At 38.3% G+C, this 15,435-nt stretch overlaps 1 protein-coding gene across 9 annotated transcripts in view; it reads left to right on the top strand.

Moving 5' to 3' along the window:
* THADA (THADA armadillo repeat containing) overlaps positions 1 to 15,435 on the top strand; it is a 299,475-nt gene that overhangs the window by 150,202 nt on the left and 133,838 nt on the right. The window contains exon 30 of one of the 9 annotated variants that reach the window (XM_037895824.2): positions 3,379 to 3,469. The exons of the other annotated variants lie outside the window; for them this stretch is intronic. Coding sequence (XP_037751752.1) covers positions 3,379 to 3,468 — 90 coding nt within the window. The 3' untranslated portion in view covers position 3,469. The remainder of the gene's footprint in view (positions 1 to 3,378; positions 3,470 to 15,435) is intronic. 9 annotated transcript variants of the gene reach the window in all.

Genomic DNA, 15,435 nt, shown 5'->3' with positions numbered 1-15,435 from the left:
AATAAAACCACCATTGTTGGTAATTGAAAACAATAAAGAGACTGGTTTCATTTTAATTGCTGAAATCCCGGTTTAGCTATTCTCAGATAGAAAATATTTAGCTCTTATCTATATATGTAGAGCCATAAAAAAAGGAGGGTAGGTCACAATTTTAAATGAAAATTAGAGTTGCATTTTTGAAAAGCTCTTCTGACTAGTTTTGAAAATTGAGTATAACTTTCAAAAATATTCAGAACCAATATTCAGAATTCCTTTTGTAGGCATGGCAGGCATGAGGACAGCAGAAAACCAGTTGATATAGGCAAGATGTAATTGGAGGAGGCAGCTTTGAGCAAATGTTGCATCATTTTTCTTGCGCTGCTTATGGAATACCTCTGTGTGAGATCTGCCATTTTGGCAGGAGATGGCTGGTTGGAAAGAGAGTGGGGCATGGAGAGAGTCATTGTGTGTCACTATTCCTTGCAGTCCCTCTTGAAGCATGTTTGGGATGATTGCTGGCAATCTCCACTTTTTCCTTCTCTTATGCTTTTGACCACTGCATCTTTATTGTGTCTGGATTATGCCTCTCAAGACTCCCCCTCCACTTTTTACTCAAACATCCAATTCATCTGATCATATGCCCCAGCCCTATGTCATACTCAGTCCTGGAACTGTACTCAAGAACACATCATGCCATCTTGATACTTCCATCTAGCTCATTTGTGGCTCTTCTGGTTGAACTGTGTTATTAATAATTTCTCTTAACTGCTTGTGACAAGCTGGGAATTTCTTGGAACACTTCTCTGAAAACAACTAATAGACTTGTGTGCTGTCATGATTTTTCTGTCTTTCTCCCAGAGTTTCTTCAAAGGATATTTTCCTTCTAAAAGAGTTTTCCTATCCTGGAGCTCAAACATGGTAAAACGTAGACTTGTCTGCCTGTTGGCTCCCAGTTTATATCAGCTGTGCCTTCTGTTTACAGGCACAGAACACATTCCTCCAAGTCCAGTTCTTTGCTAACTGCCTATCGCTCCTCAGTAGGGTTTTCTTACTGCATTTTAATTTTTTTGAGTTTTACCTCTCCCACCTCTTACAAGTGCAATGCCGATTTCTTCTCATTTTCTTGAAGATTTGACATTGCCTGTTCATTCTTTAAATTCAGCCCATTGCAATGCAATCTCAGTTAACACATCACAAAACCAGCACCGCTAGTACTTATTGACATCCTTGTTGGCATTCTGAGCAGAAAGGCCTAAGACTGGATGCATATGGAGACTGAACTATACTCTCTCTCACCTAGGCGTGGGATCCCTCCAGGAAACAGTTGAGGCACATTACCACTGCCTATGCCCCATACTCATTGTGTGGACAAACAGGACATTCAGTCTACAGCGTGGCCAATCTGTCACTGGTTGCAAGTAGTAAAAATGCTTATACGCAGGAGAGATTAAAGAAGTGAAATCTCTTTATTTATTTGAATTAAATTCTGTGGAATGTTTCCCTCCCCTTGTTTGTTCCCTACTCTCTTTTTGGTAAGGTGAGGATTTTGTGCTAAAAATGATCCAGGGGGTATAGGATAAATTCTCTTAAAATTGGTTTCTGTTTGTTGAGGCTACTTGTCCCTCTTAAAACTGGAGTGAGTATGTGTGTGTGTGTGTGTGTGTCGGGGGGAGTATATATACACATCATGTAGTGTAACTTTTGATATCTTGATGCCCAGTTTAACTGAGCACAATGTATGTATTTGCCACACTACTTCTAATTTACAAGTTGAGTCCACTTATCTGTTATCACAGTAAATTCAGTTATTACACATGAGATTTGTAACAAGCTAAGCAAATAGAGGATTTTAATAAAAATAAGTAGACAGTTATTTTCTAACCTGAATACCTAAAATCAAGCTGCCTGGGGTCAACCTGTCAAATTCCAAAATGTGCAAATTGAGGAGCACAAGATGAATAATAAAGTAGGAAAGCTCAGAAGTAAGTGGGATTGATTTTTTTTTTAACATAAAATGTTCTGTAACTTAATTTTCATAATTATTTTATCTGTGATGGATATAATTGAGAATAATGATAACACAAATGCTGTGTGGTCTGAAAGTAAATTTTGGTTTTAGGTGAGTAATGGTTGAGATTTGTGGGGTTTTTTAAAATGATACTCCAAACACCTCAAAATAAAAAACCCTAATGGAATCAGAGTTATATTTCAAAAAGGGAGACTGCCAGAGATGTGGTAAAGTCTAATAAAGATTTTTTTATTGTTACTGATTTTGCATGGAAGGTTCTCTTATACTGTGTTGATAGTGGGCAGTAAAAAGCCCTACATTTGCTTGATTAATGTTGGCACTGTGGTTTTCTATAATCCCTCTTGTACTGCCTATGTAAGCCTACCTTTATTTAAAAAAAAAAAAAGTTTTCTGATATATTGTCAAGGCTGATTCCCCACTCTGGCACCTTGAGTGCACAAAGTGCGGGCTCGCAAGGATTCTAAAAATTAATACTGGCCACTCCAGGCTTATATTAAACTTCCATGGTTACAGCTTTTCTCTGACCTTGGATGGGTAGATGCTGCCACCACCCAAGTGCAAAAACCCCTTAGAGAACCCAGGAAGGCGCACTTGGGAATTCCTTCCTGTGGCGTACCTTCAAGCCCCTTCACCCCCCTTCAGGGAAGAGCTGAGAAAGAAAACAAAGGAAATCAGCTGTTGCCACCAGCTAATTAAACAACATGTGCACAAACCTTTTGGGACACAAAAATTCAATCCTGTTCTTAAAAAGGTAAATTTTATTAAGAACAAAAAAGAAAGAAAATGCATTTGGAAACCTAGCCTATTGCTAGACTTAAAAAAAAAAAAAAAGAATCAAGAAGAGCTTTCTTGAGGTCCAACTTAAAGATCACAAGCAAAACAAAAGCACCTGGGGTTAGCACAGAGGAATCCACAAGCCAAAAAAGAAATTAACCTAATCACGTCTTCCTAAACATTTCCTGATCTACTTACATATCTGGGGTTTTAAATGAGTAGTTTCTAGGTATGATTTGATGATTTTTCATACCTGGCCCAAAGCTTCTTACAGCATCACTGCTCTGTCCCTTCTCTCTGGGAGAACAACAGACAGACAAACAAAGGGGAAGTTTTTTCCCAGTTTTAAAAAGTTCTAGCCTTCCCATTGGCTCTTTTGGTCAGGTGCCCACTCCCTTCTTTTACCTATGCAGGGAGACTTTTTTAACCTTTTACAGGTAAAGCCAGTAGAGAACAACCACTAAGAGGGATTTTATAGCTAGCTGGCTGGCTGGGTGTCCACAAAAGGGAGCTACCCCACCCACCCTTTTGTTTATCACATATACCCTTTTGCACCTCTCTGATATTCTCACTGTTGGGCAAATTCTGTGTTTTAGGGATCAGTGGACATCCATTTAAATCAAGAGTTCTTTGCTGAGCATGTCTTATCTACCTCTGCCCCCTCGAAACCCATGAAGTGTTCTTGAGGTGAGGATTTGGTTGTACTATCTGAGAACCTATTATGTGTTCTGTAATATAGGAGTACGTCGTTCAGAAATGTCTGTTCAGTCTTATACATACAGCTATTATATTAAGCACTCTTGTGATTTACTTGTGGTTTAGTCACAGAAGCTTTGGAGAACTCTTTCTAGAGCCAATTGGAGGCTTGGGCCCCAGACTGGTAGTTATCTTATGACTGACAACTCCAGCTGCTTCCATCAATGACTATGGTACATGTATGTCTAAAGCAGGTGTTCTTAAAATATTCATTTAAATTTAAATATGTTAATGCTGGTTATTTTCCAAAAGAAGGTAATAGGGATTGCATCATTTGCCTGCATGTTTAAGAGAAAAGCACTTAGGTTAAAAGAAAACTCTGTTCATCCTGAAAAATTATATAATTCTGAGTTTAGTTGTGTTAAAATTAGGGCTGTCAAGCGATTAAAAAAATTAATCGTGATTAATCACAAAGTTAATCGCACTGTTAAACAATAATAGAATACCATTTATTTAAATATTTTGGATGTTTTCTACATTTTCAAATATATTCATTTAAGTTACAACACAGAATAAAAAGTGAACAGTGCTCACTTTATATTTATTTTTGATTACAAGTATTTGCACTGTAAAAAACAAAAGAAATAGTATTTTTCAATTCACCTATTAGAAGTACTGTAATGCAGTCTCTTTAGCATGACAGTTGAACTTACAAATGTAGAACTATGTACAAAAAAACTGCATTCAAAATTAAAACAAGGTAAAATTTTAGAGCCTGCAAGTCCATTCAGTCCTACTTCTCGTTCAGCCAATTGCTAAGACAAACAAGTTTGTTTACATTTGCAGGAGATAATGTTGCCCTCTTCTTGTTTACAATGTCACCTGAAAGTGAGAACAGGCACTCTCATAGCACTGTTGTAGCCGGCGTCGCAATATATTTATGTGCTAGATGCGCTAAAGATTCATATGTCCCTTCACGCTTCAACCAGCATTCCAGTGGACATGCGTCCATGCTGATAATGGGTTCTGCTCAATAACAATCCAAAGTAGTGCAGACCAGTGCATCTTCATTTTCATCATCTGAGTCAGATCCCACCAGCAGAAGGTTGATTTTCCTTTTTGGTGGTTCGGGTTCTGTAATTTCCGCATCAGAGTGTTGCTCTTTTAAGACTTCTGAAAGCATGCTCCACACCTTGTCCCACTCAGATTTTGGAAGGCACTTCAGATTCTTAAACCTTGGGTTGATTAGAAATCTTCACATTGGTACCTTCTTTGTGTTTTGTGAAATCTACAGTGAAAGCGTTCTTAAAATGAACATGTGCTGGGTCATCATCTGAGACGGCTAAAACATGAAATATATGGCAGAATGCGGGTAAAACAGAGCCGGGGAACATACAATTCTCCTCCTCAGAGCTTAGTCACAAATTTAATTAACGCATTATTTTTTGAATGAGCGTCATCAGCATGTCCTCTGGAATGGTGGCCGAAGCATGAAGAGCTGTACGATTTTTAGCATATCTGGCACGTAAATACCTTGCAATGCCAGCTACAAAAGTGCCATGCAAATGCCTGTTCTTACTTTCTGATGACATTGTAAATAAGAAGAGGGCAGCATTATCTCCTGTTAATGTAAACAAACTTATTTTTCTTAGCGATTGGCTGAACAAGAAGTAGGAATGAGTGGACTTATAGGCTCTGAAGTTTTACATGGTTTTGTTTTTGAGTGCAGTTATATAACCAAAAAAAAATCTACATTTGTAAATTGCACTTTCACGACAAAGAGATTGCACTACAGTGCTTGTATGAGGTGAATTGCAAAATACTATTTCTTTTATCATTTTTACAGAGCAAATATTTGTAATAAAAAATAATATACACTTTGATTTCAATAGAAAAACATCCAAAATATTTAATAAATTTTAAAAGGTATTCTATTATTTAACAGGGCAATTAAAACCGTGATTAATCGCGAATAATTTTTTTAATTGTGATTCATTTTTTTGAGTTAATCGTGTGAGTTAACTGTGATTAATCGACAGCCCTAGTTAAAATGTGCTTAATTACATGATCTCTGGATTGCCCATATTGGGTCAGACTAATAGTCCATCTAGCCCAGTATCCTGTCTTCTTACAGGCCAATAGCAGATGCTTTAGAGGCAATTAACTGAACAGGGCAATTATCAAGTGATCCTTTCACTGTTGTACAGTCCCAGCTTCTGACAGTTAGAAATTTAGGGACACTCAGAGCATGGGGTTGCGTCCCTGACCATCTTAGCTAATATCCATTGATCGACCTATCTTCTATGAAGTTATTGAATTCTTTTTTTGAACCCAGTTATACTTTTGGCCTCCACAACATCCTCTGGCAATGAGTTCCACAGGCTGACTCTGTGTTGTGTGAAGAAGTACTGTTTTAATTTAGTTTTACACCCGACTCCTATTAATTTCATTGGGCAACTCCTGGTTCTAGTGTTAGGTGAAGGAATAAATAATACCTTCCTATTCACTTTGTTCACACCATTCATGATTTCATAGACGTCTGTCATATCCCCCCTTCGTCATCTCTTTTTCTAAGCTGAACAGTCCCTGTCTTTTTAATCTCTCATCATAGGGAAGCTGTTCCATGCCCCTCATCATTTTTGTTGTCCTTCTCCATACTTTTTCCAATTCTAATATAACTTTTTTGTGGTGGAGCAACCAGAACTGCATGTAGTGTTTAGGTGTGGGCTTACCGTGGATTTATACAGTGGCATTAAGATATTTTATGTCTTATTATCTATCCCTTTTCTAATGGTTCCTAACATTCTTTTAGCTTTTTTGACTCCCGCTGCACATTGAGTGGATGTTTTCCGAGAACTACCCATGACTCCAAGATCTTTCTTGAGTAGTAACAGCTAATTTATGCCCCTTCATTTTATACATATAGTTGTTATGTTTTCCATTGTGCATTAGTTTACACCTACCAACATTGAGTTTCATCTTCCATTTTATTGCCCAGTCATCCAGTTTTGTGAGATCCTTTTGTAACGTTTTGCAGTTAGCTTTGGGCTCATCTATCTTGAGTAGTTTTGTATCGTCTACAGACAAAACCAACTCACTGTTTATCCCCTTTTCCAGATGGTTTATGAATATGTTGAACAGCACATCTCCAGTACAGATCCTTTGCAGACATTGCTGTTTACATCTTTCTGTTGTGAAAATTAACCATTTATTCAGACCCTTTGTTTCCTTCCCTCTTATCCCAAGACTACTTACTTTTTGTAATAGTCTTTGGTGTAGGACTTTGTCAAAGGCTTTCTGAAAGTGCAGGTACACTATATTCAGTGGGATCACCCTTCTCCACATGCTGGTTGATGCCCTCAAAGAATTCTAATAGATTTGTGTGATATGATTTCTCTTTACAAAAGCTGTGTTGACTCTTCCCCAACATATCGTGTTCATCTCTGTGTCTGATAATTTTGTTCTTTACCATAGTGTCAACCAATTCGCCTAGTACTGAAGTTTGGCTTCTCAGCCTGTAGTTGCCAAGATAGCCTCTAGAGCAGGGGTGGCCAACCCGTGCCTGAGAAGGAGCCAGAATTTGGCAATGTACATTGCCAAAGACCCACAGTATTATGTCAGCAGCCCCCGTCAGCTCCCCTACCCCACCTGCCAGCCACCCCGCCCATCAGGGCCTCCTCTCCCTCCCTGTGCCTCATGCAGGAGGCTCTGGGGGGGGCGAGGAGAAGAGCGAGGGCGTGGCAGACTCAGGGAAGGGGGCGGGAAGGGACAGGGCCTTGGGGGAAGGGGTGAAGTGGGGGCAGAGCCTGTGGCAGAAGCAGGGGTTGAACAGTGAGCATGGGAAAGTTGGCACCTGTAGCTCCAGCCCTGGAGTTGGTGCCTATGCAAGGAGCTGCATATTAACTTCTGAAGAGGTGCATGCGGCTCCGGAGCCACAGGTTGGCCACCCTGCTCTAGAGCTTTTTTAAAAATCAGCATTACATTAGCTATCCTGTAGTCATCTGGTACAGTGGTTGATTTAAGTGACAGATTATATACCACAATTAGTAGTTCTGCAGTTTCGTATTTGAGTTTCTTCAGAACTCTTGGGTGAATACCATCTGGTCCTGGTAACTTTTATTACTGTTTAGTTTATCAGTTTGTTCCAAAAATGTCTCTACTGACACCAATTTTAATTAATCCATTAATTCTAAATAAAAACAACGAGGAGTCCTTGTTGTTTTTACTGATACAGACTAACACGGCTACCCCTCTGAGATTATAAATAGTGATTTTGAAAAAGTGATGAGCATATGAACTTTCAGCTTGCTTTTCTGAGCTAAACAGGCTTTTTGTTTTTTTCATTTTATGAAACCTGTATCAGTAATGTGGGGGTTACTTGACTTCAAAAGCTGTGCCATATGTGTAGGACTGGAATCCCATTTTATCAGTGCAGTGGAGTAACAGGGTGTGAGATACAGATAGAAGTGTTCACTCATCAGTCTCTGTTCATTAGTATCTAGAACCATCTTGCTCATTTGTTGCTTGGAAAAAGAGCGTTTTATTGAACTGCTATAAGTAATTGTGGAGCAGAGGATATAGTATTTTGGATCAAACCTACAGTAGCAGAGAATAGGCTTTTTTCTTTAAACAGAAAAATCTAAACATAACCATGTCATCATCTTCTATTTTATGAGCCACATACAGCTCCCATTGACTTCAGTGAGAGCAGGATTGGGCCAATGCCTTTTATCCTATAACACTGATTATATTTTTTCTCTTTACAATGTCAAATGAATGAAGATTATTAAAAGAGGCAGTGTGGTTTCAGTTAACTTCTCTGTGCCTCAGTTTGCCAATCTGTAAAGTGTGAATAATACTACTTATCTACCTCACAGAGCTCTTGCGAGGATTAACAATGAGAATCAGATAGCTGGGTGCCATGGAAAGAGATGGGGAAAGTATAATGAGCCTTACTCCCACTTCGTCTTCCTTGCACCCCCTACACAAGGACCAGTCCACAGCAGTACTCCTTTCACTCTGGAGGGAATGCTTGCACTCCCCTTAGTACCTCTGGGTTACAAGTTAGCCTAAAGAGAGAGAGGCTGAGGTAGGGCTCCTTGCTGCCCCTTGTCTACAGCTGACATGGTATACAAAGGAAAGCAAGTTCATTATCCAAATGGGTGGTGGTGTGTGCGCACTCCCTCTGTGCACTGGGGAGCTGCAGGATATTTTTTTGTATCACCTGAGAAACAATTCCTCCCGGAGTTCCCCTAAGGGGTGCAGCTTCACGAGCAGCTTTGAGATCGCTGGCTTAAAGTTGCTATAAACGTGCTGAGTATTTAGTTTTATTTAATTTTTCTATTTTATTTAGGTGTTTATTCCATTCAATATTGAGTGACTTTGTCTCAAATTAAAACGGCATAGGGCTGAAAATTTAAATATCATTCTTGAATGTTACTTTCATTAAGCATAAGCAGAACAACCCATTACATTTAAGAAGTTGTAATAATTTTTCTAGTTTTGCCCATAAATTAATAAGATTTTTACATTCCTAAATGACCTTCCATTGAAATACAAAATCTGATAATATTTGTAAGTATTTCATAGGAATAATTTGGTGAAGGAAAGCTTTTCTTCTTTCTTGTAATACATAGTCTTTATTAGTTCAAACTAGTCCCTTTAGCGCGTGTGTTATAAATGCTTTGAAGAGAATGTGATTGTTGCTATTGAAATCAGTAGCCCTTATGCTTCTTTCACAGCCAGTGGTGGATTAGCCACTGGGCCAATGGGACCCATACCTAGGGGCCTTGCAAAAATGGGCGCTCCCATGCCCTGACCCACTCTGCCTGCCCACCCAGGGCTCCTGCCTGGTAGTGGGGTTGGGGTGGAGGGCTTTGCCTGCTCCGCCCACCCAGCGCTCCTGCCAGGGAGCGGGGGAAGCCCCCATGCCCCAACTCCGCTCCCGAGCAGGGGGACTGCAGGTGAAATGGGGGAGAGGGACCCCCACTTGCTCTGGCCCAGAGCCCCACAAAACCATAATCCGCCTCTGTTCACAGGTGTAAACGGCCTATGTCCGATGAAGTCAGTAGAGTTCCTGTTGTGTTAACCTAGTGCATGTGATATGAGAATTGGGCCCAAAGGGAGACAGTATCAAACCTTGAGTGCCCTTGTGTTATTGAAGTGGTTGGTAAACTCATTTTGACTTCAATGGGTCAGGAGCTCAGAGCTCAGTGCCTTGCAGGAAATCTTCAGCATTTTTCAGGTTTAGGTCTCATGTTCATGAAAATACTCCTTATAATTAGCATTATGGTTCATGAGACTTTAATATTTAGTTGGGTTGGCTTGATACAGTGGTATAAAAGTGTTGTCGTTTGTGAATTACTTTGTTTGGCTTGGCAGTAGCATTGAAAGCATCGCAGTTCATAGTTAAACTTATAAAACCTAATATAGTGAGTGCATGTTATTAGCTGGAGATCAAAGAAGAAAAACGACTATAATTAAATGTTTTCAGTTGAAACTTCCTTGCAGCTGCTCTTCTTCAGAGCTCAGTTTTTAGTGTGCAAGATAAGCTTTACTTTTAAGATCAGAACAAAGAGAAAAGAAATATTAGTGTCAAGTGAAAAAACATGCACCTAAACATAAGTAACAGTAACAAAACAGCTGTCTTATTTCTTCATGCTGTAAATTCTTATTCGCTATCTATATATTGTCATAGATGTATATAGTGCTTTATAAGTATGTGAGCAGACAAAGGCCATGCACCAAGTAACTTTTCATTGTTCAACACAAATATAGCTAAATTGGCAAAATGGAAGCAGACATCTTGGGAGAAGAGATGAAAAGCGGTGGAAAGTTTGCCAAAAAATTCTCTTTCCAGCTCCTAGCTTTTTTTTATCAATTCACATGGTACCAACAGTTAGAGATTTCATATCTAGACCAGACAGTACTTTGAAGAAGCCCTTACTTTAATTAATCAATAGCTCTCCCAAATATTGACGCTCTGACTGACTTCCTGAGTCACATCACCAGTTCTCAGGATGAAACAAAATTATAGTCTGATTTTACAACTCCTCTTGGATCATTTGATCTAGCCTCTTCTAGTTTGATCAGTTCCTTACTTAGCCTAAATAGGTGAGCAATTAACTGGGGCTATGTAGAAGAGCTATCTTCTTAGGCTTTGTCTTCACCGCTTTAAAAAAAAAAAAGGGTGTTTTTTTACAACAGGCGTTAGTTATCCTGTTGTAAAATTCCAGTGGAGACAAAGCATTGTAGTTTTACTTTGAGGTAAATTCGGGGAGGTCAATTATCAGCAGGTGTAATACTGGTCTCGCCTAAGTACCTCACGGTAAACACTACAGGGAAATTGTCTCCATTAGGATTTTATAGTGAGAACTCTTTTGCATTTATCTCATTTAAAAAAAACAACAAAAAACCACCTCTTTAAGCAGTGAAGACAGTCTTGATCTACCTGATAATTTTCAGAAAGAGCTTTCTGTTTCAGTATGGTACAAGAACATAAGAATGGCCATACTGGGTCAGACCAGAGGTCCATCTAGCCCAGTATCCTGTCTTCCGACAGTGGCCAATGTCAGGTGTCCCAGAGGGAATGAATAGAACAGGCAATCATCAAATGATCCATCCCATTGCCAACCACATATGTTCAGAAATCATGAGTCAGGCCACTAAAATCATGAGATTAAAAAAATAAAATAAAATAAATGTTGGGATCTTTTTGTTTGTCCGTTTTTGAGGCATATTTTAAGCTTTTCTCTGCAACCATGAAGGCTAAAGTCTTCAAATGAAAGCTAACATTCTCATGTAGCCACCTGTCTTCAGAAGCTGGGGCTTAAAAAAACCAACAGCCCCCCAAAAGCACCAAGTATTGTGAAACTTGTGATAAAAATGGTGAGAGTTTGTAACACTCCTGTTTCCAGTGTGACTTAAATGGATTCATATAAACAATAGATTCACATTAACAAAAATGATGAAAGGTCTAGAAAACATGACCTGTAAAGGAAGATTGAAAAAATTGGGTTTATTTAGTCTGGAGAAGAGAAGACTGAGAGGGGACATACCAGTTTTCAAGTACATAAAAGGTTGTTACAAGGGAGGAGAGAGAAAAAATATTCTTCTTAACCTCTGAGGATAGGACAAGAAGCAGTGGGCTTAAATTGCAGCAAGGGCGGTTCAGGTTGGACATTAGGAAAAACTTCCTAACTGTCAGAGTGGTTAAGCACTGGAATAAATTGTGGAATCTCCATTATTGGAGATTTTTAAGAGCAGGTTGGACAAACACCTGTCAGGGATGGTCTAGATCAGTGATTCCCAAACTGGGGTTTGTGAAATGTTACAGGGGGTTCTCGGGAAAAAATTCTCTAATGGTGGACAGAGCTGTCTCTAGGGACCCTGGGCAGCACGGAGCCATCAGCCCAGTGCCCCTGGACTTACAAGAGCTAAGCGGATCAAAGCAAGCATATCTATCAGACTGAGGAGATTTAAACGTTAAGACTCCTTATAAGAAGTGGAAAGGGAGGTGGATATTTTTTGCTGTTTTTAAAATTAAATAGGCAGCTAGCATTGTTTTTAAAATTATTGTGAAGAACAAGTTTAAGCTTTGTTGTAACGTGCTTTGTTTGCCTGGACTGCTCAAGAACTGAATGCTTGTGTAGGAGGAACTCTTTGAGTTGGCTTCTAAAATGCCTTCATGCTGTTTCACATCTGATACTCCTTGATGAAACATAGGAGCCTTGTCATATAACAGGCTTATTCAAAGTGATACAAGCTACGAAAGTCAGATCTTGGAAGAGTGTTGCCATTTTCATAATGTAATAAAAATACTGTAATGATTAATAATAATAAATAGTGTGTAATAAGCGTGTCATAAAAACAAATGCTATATTTTCAAGATCACTGCTTTTATAATTTATACTCAGGTAAAGGAGAAAATCCTTAGAAATATTCATTTTTAGGAGGGGTTGTGCGAGACTTGACATTTTAGTGAAAGGGGTTCACAGGTTTTTAAAGTTTGGGAACCACTGGTCTAGATAATACTTAGTCCTGCCTTGAGTGCAGGGGACTGGACTAGATGACCTCTCGAGGTCCCTTCCAGTTCTATGATTCTATGAAAATGCCTTCATATTGATTTATATGCAAATATGGATATATATCACAATACGATATTTCTCCTAATAATATATTGACTAGGTGCATATACCAAACAGGAATTCAAATTGTTGTTCATTTTATGTATTTAATTTTTTTTAAAGAAATCTGAAGATGTAGTCCATACACTTACACACAAGTTCTCTAATAATATAAAATAATATATAGAACTGGACAAAATAGACGACAATTACAGAATTTTAAAATATCTTCAGAATGAGAACTCTTCAAAATTTTTCTACAAGTGCTAAAAATATGAAAGAACATTTTTAAACCTTGTACTTATAAAAATGGTTCTTTATTGTATATTTACAAAATATTTTCATTGGCACAGTGTTCCAGAATATTTTTATAGAAAGACCTTTTTATAGAATCAATTCTTCTCTACATTTATTACAGTAATTTAGGGCCTGATTCAGAGCCTACTGAAATTAATAAAAAACGATCATTGAGTTCAGTGACCTTAGCTACTGACATGGGGCCTGATTTAGTGTACTATATCAGGGTAGTCAACAGGCTGACCGCGAGCCAAATCCAGATCACCAGATGCTTTTGAACAGACCCTGAAATCGTTTTATTTACTTATTATTGTTTTTATTATTTTCTCTGGAATATTTTCTTGACCCAGAAATTTGGACCTTTACAAAAAGTAAGTGATTGCCCCTGAACTATATGCTTTCTTTTCAGTCAGCAGCACAGCTTTCTTGAGATGCATTTCAGACTGAGATCTGTCAGTTGAGATGAGACCGCTAATTACAAAACTAACTCAGCTGCAGACTTAGGTGACCTATATCTGTCAGTCAGTTTTCCACTATGTTGTTACACTTAGGGCTTGTCTATACTTACAGCTAAATCGATTCTGCTTCGATCGATGCGGTGTTGTTGATTTAGCGGGTTTGGTGAAGACAAGCTAAGTTGATGGCAGAGCGCTCTCCTGTCGGCGTCTGTAGTCCACCTCCCCAGCAAGCGGAAGGCAAGCTGACGGAAGAGCGTCTCCTGTTGACACAGTACAGTGCAGACACCGCTGTAAGTCGACCTAAGTTACATCGACTTCAGTTACGTAACTGATGTAGCATAACTTAGGTCGACTTACAGCTTCATTATAGAGCAGCCCTTAATCTGTAGTAAGTTTTATATAACAGTTTACTGTGTACTTTTCTATAAAACAGTTCTTTAAAAGTGGAACACAGAGTAGTACACTGTTCTACAAGATGTTACATAATTTGCTTAACTTTACTACTACAAGTTGCCGCATTGAAGTGAAGCGGCGGTACAGTGAAGCATGTGCATGTTTGTAAGATTGGGGCATTAATGTAACTTCATGAGTACAAACAGGCAGCTGAGTAGCGTTACTCATGTGTCAGCTCCAGTGGCACTCTATTTTTCTACATTGCAAGATGCACAATGAACAAGAAAAATGATCCTAGTGAATTTTTTTCACGGTACAACTTTTCTGTATGTATGTATTTATTTTACTGTGTGGATGTGTTATGGAACCCATTTTTGCTCTGAATGCTGTTAAGAATTGCTGAACACCTTAAATGTAGCAGTGCTGGTTGCTCCCTATATATTGTACTGCTTTATTTGAAACAGTCAGTGAATTTGCAGTTGGCAAAATATTCATTTTGTGATGGGTTTTATAATCCTCAGTACTTGTAAGCGAAACAGATGTAGCTGGTTTGCGTACATATTTGATATAATATGACGTAATATATTTGTCCTCTTAATGGTCTAAAACCAAAACCTATAGAAAGCAGTACATTGTTCAGCGCCTAAAAGACAGTCTGTTTAACTTATATACCATAGTATGTAACAAACAATACTGTTGCCTTTTTGTAAATTATCTTTAAAGCAGGAGCTGTTTTATATAGAAATAGGCTGTGTTTTTCAATGTCTAAAGTTTTATTGAAACTAATTAATGTGGCTAAATGTATTAATTATTTTTATTAACACCATTGTTAGCACCATGGTAAACTCTTAATAGTTTAATGAAAGGGAAATTATTATATTTGTAATATCTTAATGTGGATGTTAGAAGCAAACTCTGTTGTCACAAGGTACTTCTTTTTCCGTTTAGATCTTTACAAAAGTGAAACTATTTTGAGCATTAGCCAGTTCATTTGATTTAGTCCTGACTGATTTAGATTCCCTGAAGAGCAGTTTGAACTTGAGTGAAATCTTAAATTTTTCTCTTATTTTTAAGAGTTCAGTTATGCATCAAAGGACATATTTCTTGCACCTGTTTTATATTATGAATCCTTATTAAGTGTCCTCCATGATTAGTCAGAAAAGCAGTACTATCATTCTGTCACAGACAAAGGATGTTTTTACATTTGGGAAGGAGAAAGTTGAAACTTGTAAAGTGTATTGAAGATATAGCCTACTAGGTGGTATGGTGGATTTAATCTGGCAATCTACAGAGTTCATTTTTCATCTATGAAAACTTGTTTTCTATCCCACCCGCATAGGTATTTTTCTTCCTTTTGATCTGAAAACTATATCTTTAAAAGGTTCATCGCCAAAAGAAAGATAATCCTGGATACACATCCTGGATACACGTCTTAAAATACCAATCCATGATGTGTTGTAAAATGTTACAGTCAGGAAAAATATTTATGAAGAATGAGGGCTTTTTATTATACCCAGTATCTTTTAAAATTCATACTACATTCAGAAAACAAAGAAGGGTGTCAGTGTTTGGTCTCTGGGGACTTTCTCAACCTATTTGAAAAAACAGAACATAATTTTACTTGAGACAAGGAATTGGAGTACCAGCATCTAAAGTGATGGATGAGAGAAGAAAATGATGAGGG

The sequence above is a fragment of the Chelonia mydas genome, chromosome 3 (assembly GCF_015237465.2).
Source record: "Chelonia mydas isolate rCheMyd1 chromosome 3, rCheMyd1.pri.v2, whole genome shotgun sequence".
NCBI lineage: Eukaryota > Metazoa > Chordata > Testudines > Cheloniidae > Chelonia > Chelonia mydas.
The sequence above is the reverse complement of the archived record's forward strand: the minus strand, read 5'-3'. Positions and strand labels throughout refer to the sequence as shown.